Consider the following 15,238-nt stretch of genomic DNA (forward strand, 5'->3'; position numbering starts at 1 on the left):
AGAAGGTGGAGGAACAATAGGTGAAGTAAATAAAGAAGATGGTGAAATTGGTAGATCTGCAGTAAGAGTGGAAAGAGAAGGTTCAGAACCCTAACTAGAGATATTGATCCATAGCCACCAACCGCCAAAACCTCTTCTTCCTCCCCTCTTTCTCCCCCCTCTTCTGCCATCCGATTTCTCTTGGCCTTCTCTGGTGTTGCTAGTTTTTCTTGGTGCCGTTGATCTTCCCTAATGCTGCTTGGCTTCTCCTGTTGCTGTCGCTGGATTTTTCTGTTGCTACTTGTTTCTTTTTTCTGATCTTCCCTAATGCTGGCCAGCTTCTTTTGCTGCTGTCGCTAGATTTTTTTGCTGCTGCTTGTTTTATTTTTTCGATCTTCCCTGGTGCTATCCGATTTCTCTTGCTGCCGCTGCTAGATTTTCTTGATGCTGCTTGTTTTCTTTTTCTGATCTTCTCTACTGCTACTGGTTTTTCTTGGTGTTGCTCGACTTCTCTTGCTGCCGCCGCTGGATTTTTTCAGATGTTCTTTGGTTCTACTTGGCTTTCTCTGGCACCACTCGGACTCTCTTTAAGCTGCTGTTTTTTTTTTGCTGCCGCCTGTTTTTCTGGTCTTTCCTGGCTGGCCCTATCTAATGCTGCTCGGCTTCTCTTGGGAAGTGATATTTATTGATTACTTTTAATCTCATATCTTTTTCTTCTAGTGGTGCTTTTTTTTGGTGGCAAACATGTCTTCATTTACCACAACATTATCAGTTGTTAACATCAAAACTCTTGTACTATTAGAACTCACAGATTCTACACCTTTGGTGTGGAAATAAGTTTTTCTAAATGTATTAGAGAGTTTTGGTGTTACTCCGCATGTGGATGGGACCAGCATGATCTCTCTTCAGACTATTAAAACTATCGATAAGAAGACAATTGTGAATCCAGAGTAACTAGTGTAGAAGAAGGTAGACACCACCGTACTTTCTTGGATTAATACTACTCTATCTCTTAGCATATTGCAGATGGTTATATCCAGTTCATCCAAAACAGCCCATGATGCATGAAAAATCATTGAGGCATACTTTCTTGACAAAACCATCTTTACGGTCTTTTCTTTGAAATTTGAATTACGAAGCATCAAGAAAGTATCAATGGGTATGAGTGAATATATGCAAAAAGTTAAATCCATAGGAGATGCCCTTCAGACGATTGGTGAAGATGAGTCCGATCACAATTTGGTTATGATTGTTCTTCTGGGACTATCCGAGGAATATAGAGGATTTGTAAGTGCATTAAACACACACAGGATAAAACTTATATTTGAGTAACTTCGACCTCTTTTATTGCAAGAAGAGATAGAAGTTCAGTGCCATGTCGGATTGATGACACCTACTTCCACCACTGAAGGAGAAGTCCTTTATCCAAATCACGTTCGAGGTCATCGTGGTGGATGCAGGGGTAGTTTTCGTAGAGGTCAAGGACAGTGTGGCAGACACAATTCAAATCCTGATCGTGGATACAATAGAGCATACATATATTCTCAGCCTTTTCCTCATCTTAACCAACAATCCTATGTTCCACGATATGGCACACAATGCCAGATATGTGGAAAATTTAATCATTCTGCTCTTCAGTGCAGGCAATGCTTCTATCATGCTTTTATCACAGATGATATTCCTTAGAGCTTTGCTGCTCTGATACCATGAAAGAGGAATAAAAGAGCTTGCCTTCTAGGAGTTTCATTGATCAAAATATATAGAATACAGAATATACACATATGACAACATAGGTCAGCAATAATACAGCAATAATGTCATAAAAACCTCCACTATACATGGAAAGAAATATGCAATACTAAATACTAAATATATCTTAACATGTATGTATGTATGTATATGTATAGAAGAAAAACTTCAGTAAAGGTACCTCATTTATCTTAGATCTCTAGAATACTTGACAGTGGGATTTTGTGGCAAATAATGAATAAAAATATTTTGCAATCGGTATGAACTCTTCAACAGAAGGGACTACAAATTCTGGAATCTTTGATAACTCCTTCACAATGGATTTTATCAAAAAAGAAGGGAAAACTATAAAACTAACAATGTTATTTGGCTTTTTCAAAAGCATAGAGGCCTGATCATCAGACTCTGCTTTTTAAGTGCTTATTTGACTTCTTAGTCGCATTCTCTCATTCCTCCATGGTGCCTTTCCATGTAGCATTGCTTTTTTCCAACATTTTTTATGAAATAATTCAGACTTAAGAATAAACAACACTTATTAACCTTTTTATTTATTTCACTTTTTCCTAAGAAATCTTTCTTCCTCCCTTTTTTCTTATCAAGGTAAAAAAAAAAAAATATTCTGAAATCATTGTCTAGGTTTGTTACATCTTCTTTATTTTTTTATTGTGTAACAATATTTTATGCTCCCTTTTTTATTAAAATAGTTCAAACAATCAAGTGGCAGATTTCACGCAGTTCTTTATTAAAAAACTATAAAATAATTAAGGGCCTGTTTGGCATCATTGTTGATTCTGTGTTTTTGTTTCTCTACAATTTTGTGAAATAGCATATGGATATTGATGTTGAAAGTAGAATTTGCACAAAACTTCTGCTATTCCTTACTTTTATTTTCACTCTTTTTAGAAAGCAATAAATCTTAGTTACCAAAAGCTATAAAGATTTTGCAAGCAATTTTAAAAAACTAAAGGGTTTCATCATAGAACTTGTTCAGTCTAGTTCATTTTTCTTCTCGGATTTTTGTGAGAAAAAACAAAGGCAAAAGCAATGGGGGCCCAAATAACTTGTTTGTGTGTGTGTGTGTTCCCACCACGCAGCTGGGTGTGTGGGCGAGGGGAGGGGAAGATGACTTCATCTCCCTGTCCACATCTAGCCATGGATTATCACCCATGGCCATAAATACCTGGCTATTAAATGAATTGAGCTGGAGTGTCTTTAAATGTCTCCACATCTCTATTTCTTCTGTTTTCATTATTGAGTTCCCGATCATAGCATGATCTAAAAACTATAAATAAGTAAAGAACATCCAATGCATAGTGCAGTTTTGTTTCCTCTGCCCTCTTCATTACCTATTTTTATCGCTTCTTTGTCATCTCTTTTAAGGAGTGATGGCTGATATCCATTAATGCCTCATCAGATGCATCATGTTTGCCAACATTAGTAATGTTTAAGTACAGTAAATCTGGAATTGCAGTTAAAAGTCAGTAATGATTTGTTGAATATTAAACATTCTATATCATACTAATCCTAGGAAAGCAATATGAAATTCAAAAAGAAGAAAAAAAATCAAGGTAAGCCTTACTGGTTATTGACAACCGACCTCGAATCTATAACTATATATCTGTACAAAGCACAAAAGGTAAGTAAATCAAATTATGCCTTTAAATGAAATTCTAATACAATCTTACAGAATCAAAATCTTAAAATAACATTCATATAAAAAAATTAAAATCATCTCCTTTGTCTATATAAACCCTAAGAACAAGTTCATATATCATTAGTATTCCAATAAGTTGACATGATAGCTTGAATCGCTATCTATATCCCATTTTTGGGATGAAGAGGAGAGGGAGTGACGTAACACAAGATGCAGCCAAGAGGTATTAAGACCAACCAGGCCATATCAAGTGCCGGAGGAGCTAGCAAATATTCGCAAGCGAAGATTGCAGCAGATCCACTCACAGGATTCAGAGGTTTTTGGCAGATTTTCTTGTAAATTTTCCATTAGGGACAATATCAAATTTTAGCCAGGTTTCCATATTTGTAATAGTATAATTCCAATATGTTTTCTTATCTCAAGTCCTATTTCGAGTATGATTTGTATCGGGTTTAATGCCAGAATTAGGGTTAAGGTATCATGTCCTATAAATATGCACATAATACATTGTAAGGGAAGCCTTTGAGTTATTAATAAAAATTCTTTTTGGGAGAATTTTTTTCACCAAGTAAAGGATTCTTCAATACAATTTTCTTTTATTTGTGTCTTGATCTTCGAAGCATAACCTTGTCGATCAAATTATCCCTTTTTCCCTTTCACATTGCATCACGGAGTGAATAAATCTAGACACAGAGCAGTGGCTAAAATGAATAGGCAAGAGAGGAAAAGATGAAGCAACAATCAAGAAGATCTTTGCACTTGTGGATTTTCTTTCATCATAGTAGATAGGTGTTTTTTATGAAGGAGATAAAAATCGAGCTGATGTATGGAGACACTGTTAGGAAGGAAACATGATATGCGCACACATGTACAAGTTCGACTACATACTTTGTTTTAATTTTTTGGAAAAATATTTAACAATTCAAAATCATTGATGCACAATCCAAATTTAAAATCCAAACTATTGATGTTAATGTATGCTATAAATAATTCTTAGAAACCAAAATTCAACTATTTTGGTGGTCTCTAACATAAACATCAACTGTGTGGGAAAATAAATGGTTTTAGTAGTATGATAATAATGATACCATGTTTTGTTAGGATCTAATAATCAAAACCTAGTGAATTTAAATCTACCCATGTTTTAAGATGTGTAGATCACGATACATGAAGTGGATTTTCAATTTATGTGTCCTATCATTTATTTGAGCATACGAGTATATTTTACGCCTTTTTGAACCTGGTTGGTGAACAGGTTAGAGACCACCAAGATAGGTGAATCTTGACTTGTAGGCATTTTTAGTGACTTAAATGATATGGATCTTCGATTTGGATGATCCATCATCAACTTTAAAATCATTAAATCTTTTGTCAAAGTTTGATGTGTGTAGTTTCTCTTTCTCTATCTATGTACATATATAAAATTGCTCAGATGGGATGGTTACAACTTACAAGTCACTTAGTCTGGAGGAAACATGACCTTCTGAGCTTAGATTCTTTCCAAACAAAGCCGATTCAAACGTTCAAATAGCTGGGTTAGTTTATAAGAGTTTTTTACTGTACCATTATATATATCTAAAATTGCGTGTATATCCTCATAGATTTATTAGTTGCATATATGCCCTTATAAACTATTTCTTATGCATGTATACTCTCACAAACTTACTATATATATATATATATATATATATATGCTTAATAAGGTAGATGTGCAAAAAGAAATAATTGTATACACATAAATAATGAATTGTGAGGACATACATGTGGAAGGAAATAATCTATATGAGCATACATGTAAGCAAGGTTTTAAATCCCGTGGGATGGGACTGTCCTGATTTTTATATGGAATAGAACGTACCGTCGTCCCACTCCGTCCCGACACTTGGAATAGAGGATGTTCTAAGACGTTCTGATCAGGATGGTGGGACGCTAGCGAGACGGCCATGCCCCGACACAGGGATGGTACTCCATCCTGGTATCCCACGGGACATCCCGCTGGGATTTGAATCCTTGCATGTAAGTGATAAATTTGCAGGGCATATGTGCGGTTTCGGATATTCATAAGGGTATGCATGCAAATAGTAAATTTTGCAACATATACATATAATTTGAGATATTTATAAGGGTATACGTGCACCCTAGTTAGAGTATTTATATGGAATTTTTTTGAGCATTAGTGGGTTAGGTCTAGGCAACATACCCAAAATGCTTAGGAGGCTCAACTAAACAATCCAACTGGAAGCCTGGAACAATATAAAGTTAGGCCTCTTGGTTGACCCATTGATGTTATCCAACATTTGGATTTTCAACAAAGAGAATATGGAAAATTATCAACTGACTAGGCAATTTAGGGTGAAATAATGCCTTTTACCCAAATATTTTTCATCTTTTTTGTTGATTTCTATCAAACATATGATTCTCATAACTCCCATAAAGATAGGAGGAAAATATCCTAAAAGACTTACTCTTTGTTTGGATTATTTAATAACCAAGGGTGAACAACAAGCAGTAAAATCCACCCTTTACTTTTTTTCTCTTTTTTGGTGTTTAGTAGGCATTCCAAATATAAATAACATGGCAGCAAGCTGGGTTTTTTCTATGATCTTCCCTAGATTTTCAGCTATTTTGGGTGAGGGGAGAGTCAGAGTTTTTCTTCTCTTGTTTATTTAATTAATATGGAGTTAGGGGAAAAGGAAAGAGATTCATACTTTTCAAAATTTTTCTTGGCATTTTGTATAAATTTAATTTCAAGCTTAAGTCTATTAGATATTAACATATACACATGTGGACAAAACATTTAAGTTCTGCCCACTTTTATACATGTGGAGTATGGTCTTCATTAAATTTTGTAGTTAAATCTACTCAATTCTTCTTTGTATGTTCTTTGCTTTGTTGAATACAACTGAATACAACTTTCAGATCATTAGCCAATATCTGCAAAATGGTTTGAGATGTACTAAAGCAAACTAGTATGGAATATGGTGGTTTGGCAGTTTGGTTCGAGACTCAGTGTGAGCCAACCCCAAACGCTCCAAACCAAGCAGAAATGCCCAATTTGGCTTGGTTCCTAATGATGACTTAGTTTGAGGGCTAAACCAGCGTAATTGTCTTTAAACCACCCCATTAGGTTTTTGCTGGATTGCACTCACCTTGTTTGAGCTCTCGCTCGCGATCCTTCGTGAGGTTCAGACGCTTTTAGGGTTTTTGGCTTTTTTGCCACCATCATTGCCAATATGTACAAGGTCGACGATAGGAACCTCTCTCTCGCCTCTCCTTCCTCTCTTTCTCTCCCTCTCTCTCGCCTTCTCTCTTGCTCTTTGTGTCTCTTCCTCTCCCTCCCTCTCCCTCTCTCTCTCCTTGCTCCTAGTTTCGACACTTTTTGGGTCGATACGATATGTACCAGTACCGTACGAAACTACTAGCTAGATAATATGACTCCGAGTATTGGTTTGGCAAACCTTGTTGTTAAGTTAATGTTTTTGTGTTAAGACTTGAGGGTAATAACTGGAAAATTATTTTGAGAAGAATCTTTCTATTTGAAAATTAAGAATCAAACAAAATTGCAAAATCCTTTTCAAAGCCTCTTTATGAGTAAGCTTTAAGAAGAGGGAGAGCTAACTAACTTGGATACAATTAGAGCAATAGTAGAGAGGGACAACAAATTAGAAAGATTTTTGTACTTGTGAGCTTCCTTAGATCTAAATAGATAAATATAGTTTAAGGAAAAAGTGATCCTAGAGTATCATTCAGCCTATTGTAGAGGCAGGGTCCAGGAGTAAGATTTGCCATATCGGAAGTTGAATTGGGCATCAAAACTTCGGAGGGCCATAACTTCCCTGTACGATGCCCGATCGAGATACTCTTTTTCTGAAATTGGATAACTAGATTTATGATGGGGTGTCCACTGGGCATGCAATAGTGCTTAGGCCTCCAAACAGGCTAGCCAGAAAAGTTTCCTTTTCAAGAAAAACTTTGACTAGGCATTACTCTTAATCTAAGATGAGTTAAATGAGGTGATTAGGCAAAATTGGAGGAATTAAGATCTATTCATATGAGAATTTGATTTTTTGATTTTTTTCATGCTTATTTGTACTAATAATGGCTATTTTAGGAAAGTTGTTGCCTCTTCTAACTAGAAGAGGAATCCTCAAATTTTGTAAGGGTGGATCTCACTAGTATAAATAGAGGCATCATAATTAATTCTATTAGGAAATCAATGAAAGCAAAAGGGATTGAAGTTCTTCTATTTTCCATTATGTTTTTAAGAGGTCCAAGTTGAGCATGTTGAAGGAAATCTTTTTTCTCCCCAATCAGATCAAAAAAAAATGAAGCCCACCTAACTTGCTTTTATAACTTAGTGAGCAAGAAAAAGAGAAGGCAATAGGAATTGCTTAGTGTGGACCATTTTAAGTCAACTAATCAAGATGGAACATGACTTTTGAGTTTGGCTTCTTTCTAAAAAAGGTGATCCAAAAGTCATTTGTATATCTTCTAATTACTTTGGCATTTCTAGAGTGGAATTGATATAGAGATATCAATGGGTATGGGCAAAGTATATCCAAAACTTTAAATAGGCTAAACCCAATGATACAATCCAAAGCATTTTGTATCATATGGTAATAATCGAGAACACTGTTTTAAGTCTTAATATATGGCCCTACTCTGGTAACTTATCAATATGGAACAACATGCAGTACCATTATCAAGGCCCTTTATCTGGTAACTTACTGGTATGGTACTGCATGCCCCTATGTTGAACACATGGTACACTACTAGGGTGGGCACAACACTAACCATATGTTGGTAAAGGGCATATTGAACCATTAAACATATTGGTACCTTAACAAGTTGGTATGATTAATCTTGTACTGGCTAGTACAAGTTGGTGCTTGAAACCTTGGTTGAGCATTTAAAAAGAAGTGAACTTATATGTAAGAAATGTTTGGATTCCTAAGGCAACACCTAAGCATGTGGAGAAGTATGGGATGGTACAATTTATTTGAAAAAAAAAATGTCATCTCGGTGTATGAGAGCAGGGTCCGGGGAGGGTGAGATGTATGTAGCCTTATCCTTGCTTGCGGAGGGTGAGATGTACATAGCCTTACCCCTGCTTGCGAAGAGCTATTTCCATATTTCAAAGTTCAAACCCATAACACCCAGGGTCACAATGGAGCAATCTTACTATTACGCCAAGGTTTGTCCTCTAAAAAAATCCGCACCATTGGATTTGAACCAGCGACCTAAGGATAAACGTGCATAACTACAGTCTTCCGTTCTACCAACTGAGCTAAGGTCGGTTACAACAACTTATTTGAAGTTGTGACTTTTATTATTTGAAATTTTCAATTATTTTACTAACTTTTGGCCAAGCATGTAACTCCCCATGCCATTAATGAAAGCAAAAGAAAGCCGTAAAAGACTTCCTTTTAGGATTCCGTAGAATCAAGGGAGAGCAACAAACTCTAAAACCCAACCTTTCCCCTTCTTCTGGCTTTTAATAGGAGTATAGGACAGTGATTATGTGGATGAGATTTGAGTGAAATGGGGTTGGGTTTTTCTTTAAATCTTTAGGCTTTTAACAATTATTGGAGAGATAGGTTTCTCTGTCATGTCCATCTAATATGTATAGAGATTAGGAAAAAAATAGAAGAGAATAGAGGAATATTTTTGTTTGAATCCTTGCATGCATTTTGTATGATCTAAAATCAAAGCTAACTAATGTTAAGATTTATAGATATAAACCATCAAGTTTTGTCCACATCTGACATGTGCAATGTGATCTTTATCAAACTCTGTTATTAAGTCTAATAACAAAGCTTACATCCTTAACCTTATTATTTTTGTTGGGAATAGTAGTTGAATAATCATTTGGAAGAGTTGCAATTTTGAAGCAAATTAAAGAAAGAACTAAAATTGCAAAACTTTTCAAAGCTTTTTTTGTAAATGTCTAAACTTAATGTGAAGTTTGCAAGATGATAATGATGATGATGATATGAAATAATGGACAATCGTATTAACTAAAATTAAAGCCTGGACTGGATCTAAGCACATATACTATGCTAAGAGTTCTATCATTCCTCTGTCATGCAGGTGATGCAGCGATGAAGTCCACAGGCTGCAACTTTACCCGTAAACTGCTAATAGGGCCCATGGAAATCCAACAACTAAACCAATCAGTTTGATCAAACTAGAGCTCAATACCTACAGTCCTGTGCCAGAGAGCCCAGCTGCTCACAGTGGCTTTAATTGCAAACCTTTTAATAAAACAAAAAGGAGTACAAACCCACATTCACACCTGGCTACAGTTTAGCCTGCTTTGTCGTGCGAGACTGGGTGCATTTGCACATGGCTATGAAGTCAAGAGCTCATAAATAGATTCATAAGCCTTCTTCTCCTTTCAGATGTGACAGAATGGGAAGGGCTGGTTCAAAGTTTTCGAACCTTTTCAAAGGTTCCAAATCTAATTTTTGGAATAAAATAAAACAAAAAAAAACCAATAAATAAATCTGGAAAGAACTGAAAGTCCCGAAAATTCTGTGGAAGTTCTTTCAGTTGTAACTTCTAAAATTATTTTTTTCGATATGCAAACTTATAAGGAAAATCATGAGACTTTACCTTGTGCATCAAGGCTTAAACTTTGCTTTTTTAAACATAGTTCTCAAAGAAGTGAGCATCATTCTCCTAAGCTAGTTCCATTTAATTCCCATGACCATTCATTGAACAGATTCATTTGGATGCACAAGATTTTCCATTTGAACATGTTTAGTGATGAGCATTTATTTCATGCATGAAGTGTTTTGACTGAAAATATGAAACATAAAATAGTTTTGGAATAACATTAAACATAGAAAGCACCAAGAAATAATTTTGGAAAGAACTGAAAATATCCATAAAAATCAGTTGAAGTTCTAACAGTTTTAACTTCTCAATCTTTTTTAGATATCTAAAACTTATAAGGAAAATCATGAGACTTTAGCCTCATTCTCCTTAGCTAGTTCGGTTTAATTCCTAACCATTCATTGAATGTATTCATTTGGATGCATAAGACTTTCAATTTGAACATGTTTAGCAATGAGCATTTATTTCATGCATGAAATGTTTTGACTGACAAAAACTTCCAGGCTTGCATAACTACTGATTGGTTATTACAAATTAGCAAGCATTGCTTGCTTATTCTGTATCACTGATTATTTAGTAAAAATCCATTGCGAGCAGCAATTACATTTCCACTTTCTCCCTTCAGAAACAGAGAGATATGTACTCCTCGGCTGCTGTTTGGAACCCTGAGCAGGTTCTAGCACAAAGTTCAGAACTATTATTGGGAACCTCAGGAGCATTACCATCAGCTGTAAGTTCTCCAAATCATTTCAGAGAGAACAGATTTTTGAAACCTGAAGTAGCTGCAGCTTCAATGGGTGTCATGAAAACCAGATATCATTCTGCACAATATTCATATGCTGCAAAATCAGGTTGAAGAATTCTTTTCTCCTTTTTGTATAAATTCTTCAGTATTTCATGATGATGACGATGAATCTTCCACTATGAGTAAAATTTTGTGAAATCAGAAGGATACATATAAAATTACATTATTATGCAGTTATTGATGTTTCTTTTCTCCTTTTTGTATAAATTCCTCAGTATTTCATGATGATGACGATGAATCTTCCACTATGAGTAAAATTTTGTGAAATCAGAAGGATACATATAAAATTACATTATTATGCAGTTATTGATGTTTCTCTTTAGTCTTTACAGCAACCCAATTCATTTCCTCCATGGAAGTTCATTTGTGTAGCAAAGTTTCACTTTTTTCTCCATACAACACAAGATCACAGGTGTCTAATTTGTTAAGCATAATAATAGAGTAAGAATCCTTTATTGAATAATGAAGTCCATTACTGATGCATGTCCAGGGAAGTGCGTTCATATACCATTTCTATTTATGATGAGAATAGCATACAAGAGCAAACTCATTCCATACATATGTCATTGGTTGATGGTGAGATTTAAAAAAAAAAAAAAAAACAAAAGGGATAAAGAGAAGAGGGAAAAATTAGTAGGGCAAGAAAAAGAAGATGAGACAAAGAAGATGCGAGAAGAAGAGAAGATAGAACTAAGTAAACTTTTATAGTTTTATATATGTTCTGCAGTTGCATGAGCTTAAATTGGGTAACCAAGAAGATTGGTCTTTTATCCAGCAACCAACCTTTTCATTTCACGGTAATGTCCTCTTTTATCTAAAGATGTCATTGCCTGGATTTTAAGAGCTGATGATGCTAGGCTGATAGCTGAACTTAAAACATTGTTCAACTTTCCAGGATCATACATTATTCTTTAGACTTGGACCAGATAGATGAGATAAAGCTTTCTGATAATGATTATGTTATATGATATTTTATGTAGCATGGAAAGGAACTAAGTGATTAAATAGAACACGACCACTTATTTTATAACTTGACTCTTTTTATCTAGTGAGAACACCCATCAGCTTTTTGAATGATTTTCTTGTTTCCATCTCAACTAAGTGACTAAATAGAGCACGACCATTGATTCCTAAAACTTGACTCTTTTCACCTAATGAGAACACCAATCAGCTTTTGAAATTTCCTTGTTTCCATCTCAAACTGTCCTCTTTCGATGAAAGATCACTTTTCTCCTCCAGGTACCCTTACTAATCAAAGTATCTTGTCCTTCACGAGGACTGTCAAGGCATGATTGTTCTTTTTAAATAGCTGCTTTTGTAAATTTTAGACTTCTAAAAGATGAGTACTGTTATCTATCAAAGAAAATGCAAGAATCTTGATGAAAATCAAGGTTTTAGGTCATGGTCCGTCCATGTTGGCCATAATATATGGTTCTGGACTGGTGCCGGCATGGGGATTCATGTGTGCAGAAGTAACCATGTGTACTGGAGCATATAGAATGATACCAAATGGCTAAAGTCCAATCCAAAGCCAGGCCTCAAACCACAAAATGTATACCCTAAGCAAAAAGGTTCCAATGACTTTTTTCCACTTTTTCATGCCTTGTACAGGGAGCAGTTGCACTTTATTGGCTGCGGAGCACTTGGAAGATCCCTATCTCACATATACTAGTTATTATGTAGCCATACTATAGTTTTAAAACTACAACATAATTGTATGATAGGGTAATATTGTTAAATTGTATGACACTATATAGAGCTTTAAGTTATTATTATTATTACTACTTAATGCATGGACCAACTCTTATCAATATTGGAAAGGAATTTAAAGTAACCTATTTTTTAGTAAAATCCAAAAAATGCTTGTGCCAATGCAATTAGTCTCGTGCCCACAGCAGGCTGGTCTGTGCCAACTGTTGGCATGGCACAGCATGTGGCATGTGGAATGCTAATCCCTGGTCAGCATGGGCATGCACAGGCAGAGCCAGCAGGGAGCAAGGGAAGACAAGTCCCCCAAACCCCTCATAAAGATATGGAAAAAAATAAAATTAGTCTTTTTGGCATTCTTTTTTTGGGCATTACTACCCTAGAGGCAATAATAATTTTTGTTAAATTTATAATTAATGGTTAAAAACTTAAAATAGTAGATGTCTGCTTAGCTTCTATGTTAAATTTTGAAGCATTCAAGATGTTGGCGGGCCTGCTTCTGTGTATAAGTAATTAGCCATAGTTGTGACAAATATCAATCTTTAAAGGTGTCTTCCCTATCAAAAGTTCATAACAAGTATGGTTTTCTCAATAACTTATCCTTTTCGATTCTAATGATGATATTGGTTGAGGAAGGTTTTGGGTCGGTGTAAATGGTAGAGAATTGTCAGAATGAAGTGTGTATTGTATTGTTTAAGGTGGAGAACCACCAAAAAAAACAAAAAAAAATCATGAATCACTAACTTACAGCTAATCAACCCCCCCCCCCCCCCAACACTGTGCATGGCATGCAATAGCGAAATCCTTGTGAAGTAATACATGTCAAAACATTTTGTCTTCTAAGGTTGAGGGACCTCTATTTAGATCTGAAATTTGCAACCTAGTTCTAAGTTGGTCCTAGAGAAAAGCCTATAGAAAACTAAAAATGCCGCATAAAATTATATGGTATGATATATGGGTCTGGTATGTTATATATTTGATGAAATTTCCCTTGCTTCATTTGGCTTCCTTAAATGCTTCCATGATGCTGATACAACTTTAGGTTTTGCTGTACATTAGTTACCTTTGCTGTATGGGCTTATCCAAAAGTTAGAAAATAAAAAGGCTTTTTATTCTTCGATGAAAAGTAGACATGATTCTAGAATCACCTTAGCAATTGAACACCTGCATGTAGGAACTTCATGCCACTAATGATCTTAGCATATCTCATCCAGCATCGTAATATTCATTACTTGGAACATGCCATTTTATATGGCTTTAAATTAATGTCTAAATGGTCAGTATTATCTATGTACTTATTAGTTACCTGAGAAATAATTAGAATAGATATAAAATTTTATATTTATATCCTTTTTCATACATTTCATTATACTGAAACTAATTAAAAGAGAAGCACATACGCATGCTGTTCATAAGTAATGACAACTGCAGGCCTGTCCTCTTTGAGAGAAACATTGTAAAAATTACAAATACCTTTATCCTAATCAAATGAATGGAATGATTGGTGAAGGCCTCTGTCATTGTTTAAATGCCAGGAGCTTTAATTATTAAGGCAGCTTATCAACCATTATGCTTTAAAAAGTTACACTTTGAAATAGGTATTCAATTGATTACCTTAGTGCAGTAGTTTAAAATTATTGAAGATTCTACATCATTTAACTTTTGAAAACTTTAAGGGATCGATATTAGTGGAGAACTTTACAGCTTGATTCAGAGAGTTCTCAATTCATTTTTCAATTGGCTTAAGTCAAGGATAAACTACTGTAACCTGAAATACAGAAATTATATGAGTTGGACGTGACTTTATCTATTTAGTTCTTTTTCCTGTTGAGCCTCCCCAATATTGATTGGCTGGGTTAAACTCCCCTCTCATGATAGACTGGGTCATGCACAGGTTCTCCAGGTTATCTGAGTTTCACAATATTTTGAGTCACCAAGATTGCCTTGCTCTTTTAATCCCATAATCTTTTTAAATGATATTTTGCATTTTATCTGTAGTTCGTCAAAGATGTAAAATTTGCAGAGGCTGTGCTCTATATCTTGCTGAACAATTATCACTCAATAAATCATAAAAGTCATCTAGTTCTTCCTGTAAGGCTGTAACATGATGACATCTTGTAATGTTGCTGGTACCTGTTTTATAGGTTTGCCCCTGGGAACAATGCAGAAGACGAATGGGCGTGTTTCTGTGGTTTAACCATCCAAGACTTTCTCACAAGGGAAGGGTGATTTTGTTGTACATCCCCTGTCAGAATAGTTGGATAAATGGTGGAACACATTAAAGTTGTTTTCTTTTCTTTTTGCTTTTTTGGGCATTGCATTATGATAGATTAATTTATTTCATTAACGATGTCTAGGATGCATGGGCTTATGGTTGTTGAATTGCCTATCTTCCATCTAATCAGATGTGGGTTCTCTCAGTGGAATGATTATGCTGCAGCCCTCACATAGGTCAAAATGGTGATTAGTTGGCCGCTATCAAGACTGTACCATCAAGTTGTGAGAAATGGCTCACAAATTGATGGTCCCTTCCTGGTGGAACTGATTCTTGCCCCTATGGGACATTTTTGGTTTTTTAAATTATACAATTGTGCAGAGGAAGATGGAATGGTGATTGAATCTGGTATGATCCATAGGACGTTGACCTATGAATAGTTTTGTTGTGCATCCCTGTCAACATATTTAGTACTTTATATGTTTGTAAATAATTTCAATTGTTAGCACCA

The 15,238-nt window shown here is 35.3% G+C and overlaps 1 protein-coding gene across 2 annotated transcripts in view; it reads left to right on the plus strand.

Annotated features, from left to right (window-relative positions):
• The window catches only part of LOC105032104 (uncharacterized), a 39,257-nt gene extending 24,325 nt beyond the window's left edge, over positions 1–14,932 (plus strand). Inside the window, exons 11-12 of one of the 2 annotated variants that reach the window (XM_010906454.4) lie at positions 10,626–10,851; positions 14,657–14,932. In XM_010906454.4, the coding sequence (XP_010904756.1) occupies positions 10,626–10,851; positions 14,657–14,709 (279 nt within the window). In that variant the 3' untranslated portion in view covers positions 14,710–14,932. The remainder of the gene's footprint in view (positions 1–10,625; positions 10,852–14,656) is intronic. The other variant, XM_010906455.4, reaches the window with a different exon arrangement.
• The last annotated feature ends 306 nt before the right edge of the window (positions 14,933–15,238 follow it).

This window comes from Elaeis guineensis, chromosome 1 (genome assembly GCF_000442705.2).
Source record: "Elaeis guineensis isolate ETL-2024a chromosome 1, EG11, whole genome shotgun sequence".
NCBI classification, from domain to species: domain Eukaryota; kingdom Viridiplantae; phylum Streptophyta; class Magnoliopsida; order Arecales; family Arecaceae; genus Elaeis; species Elaeis guineensis.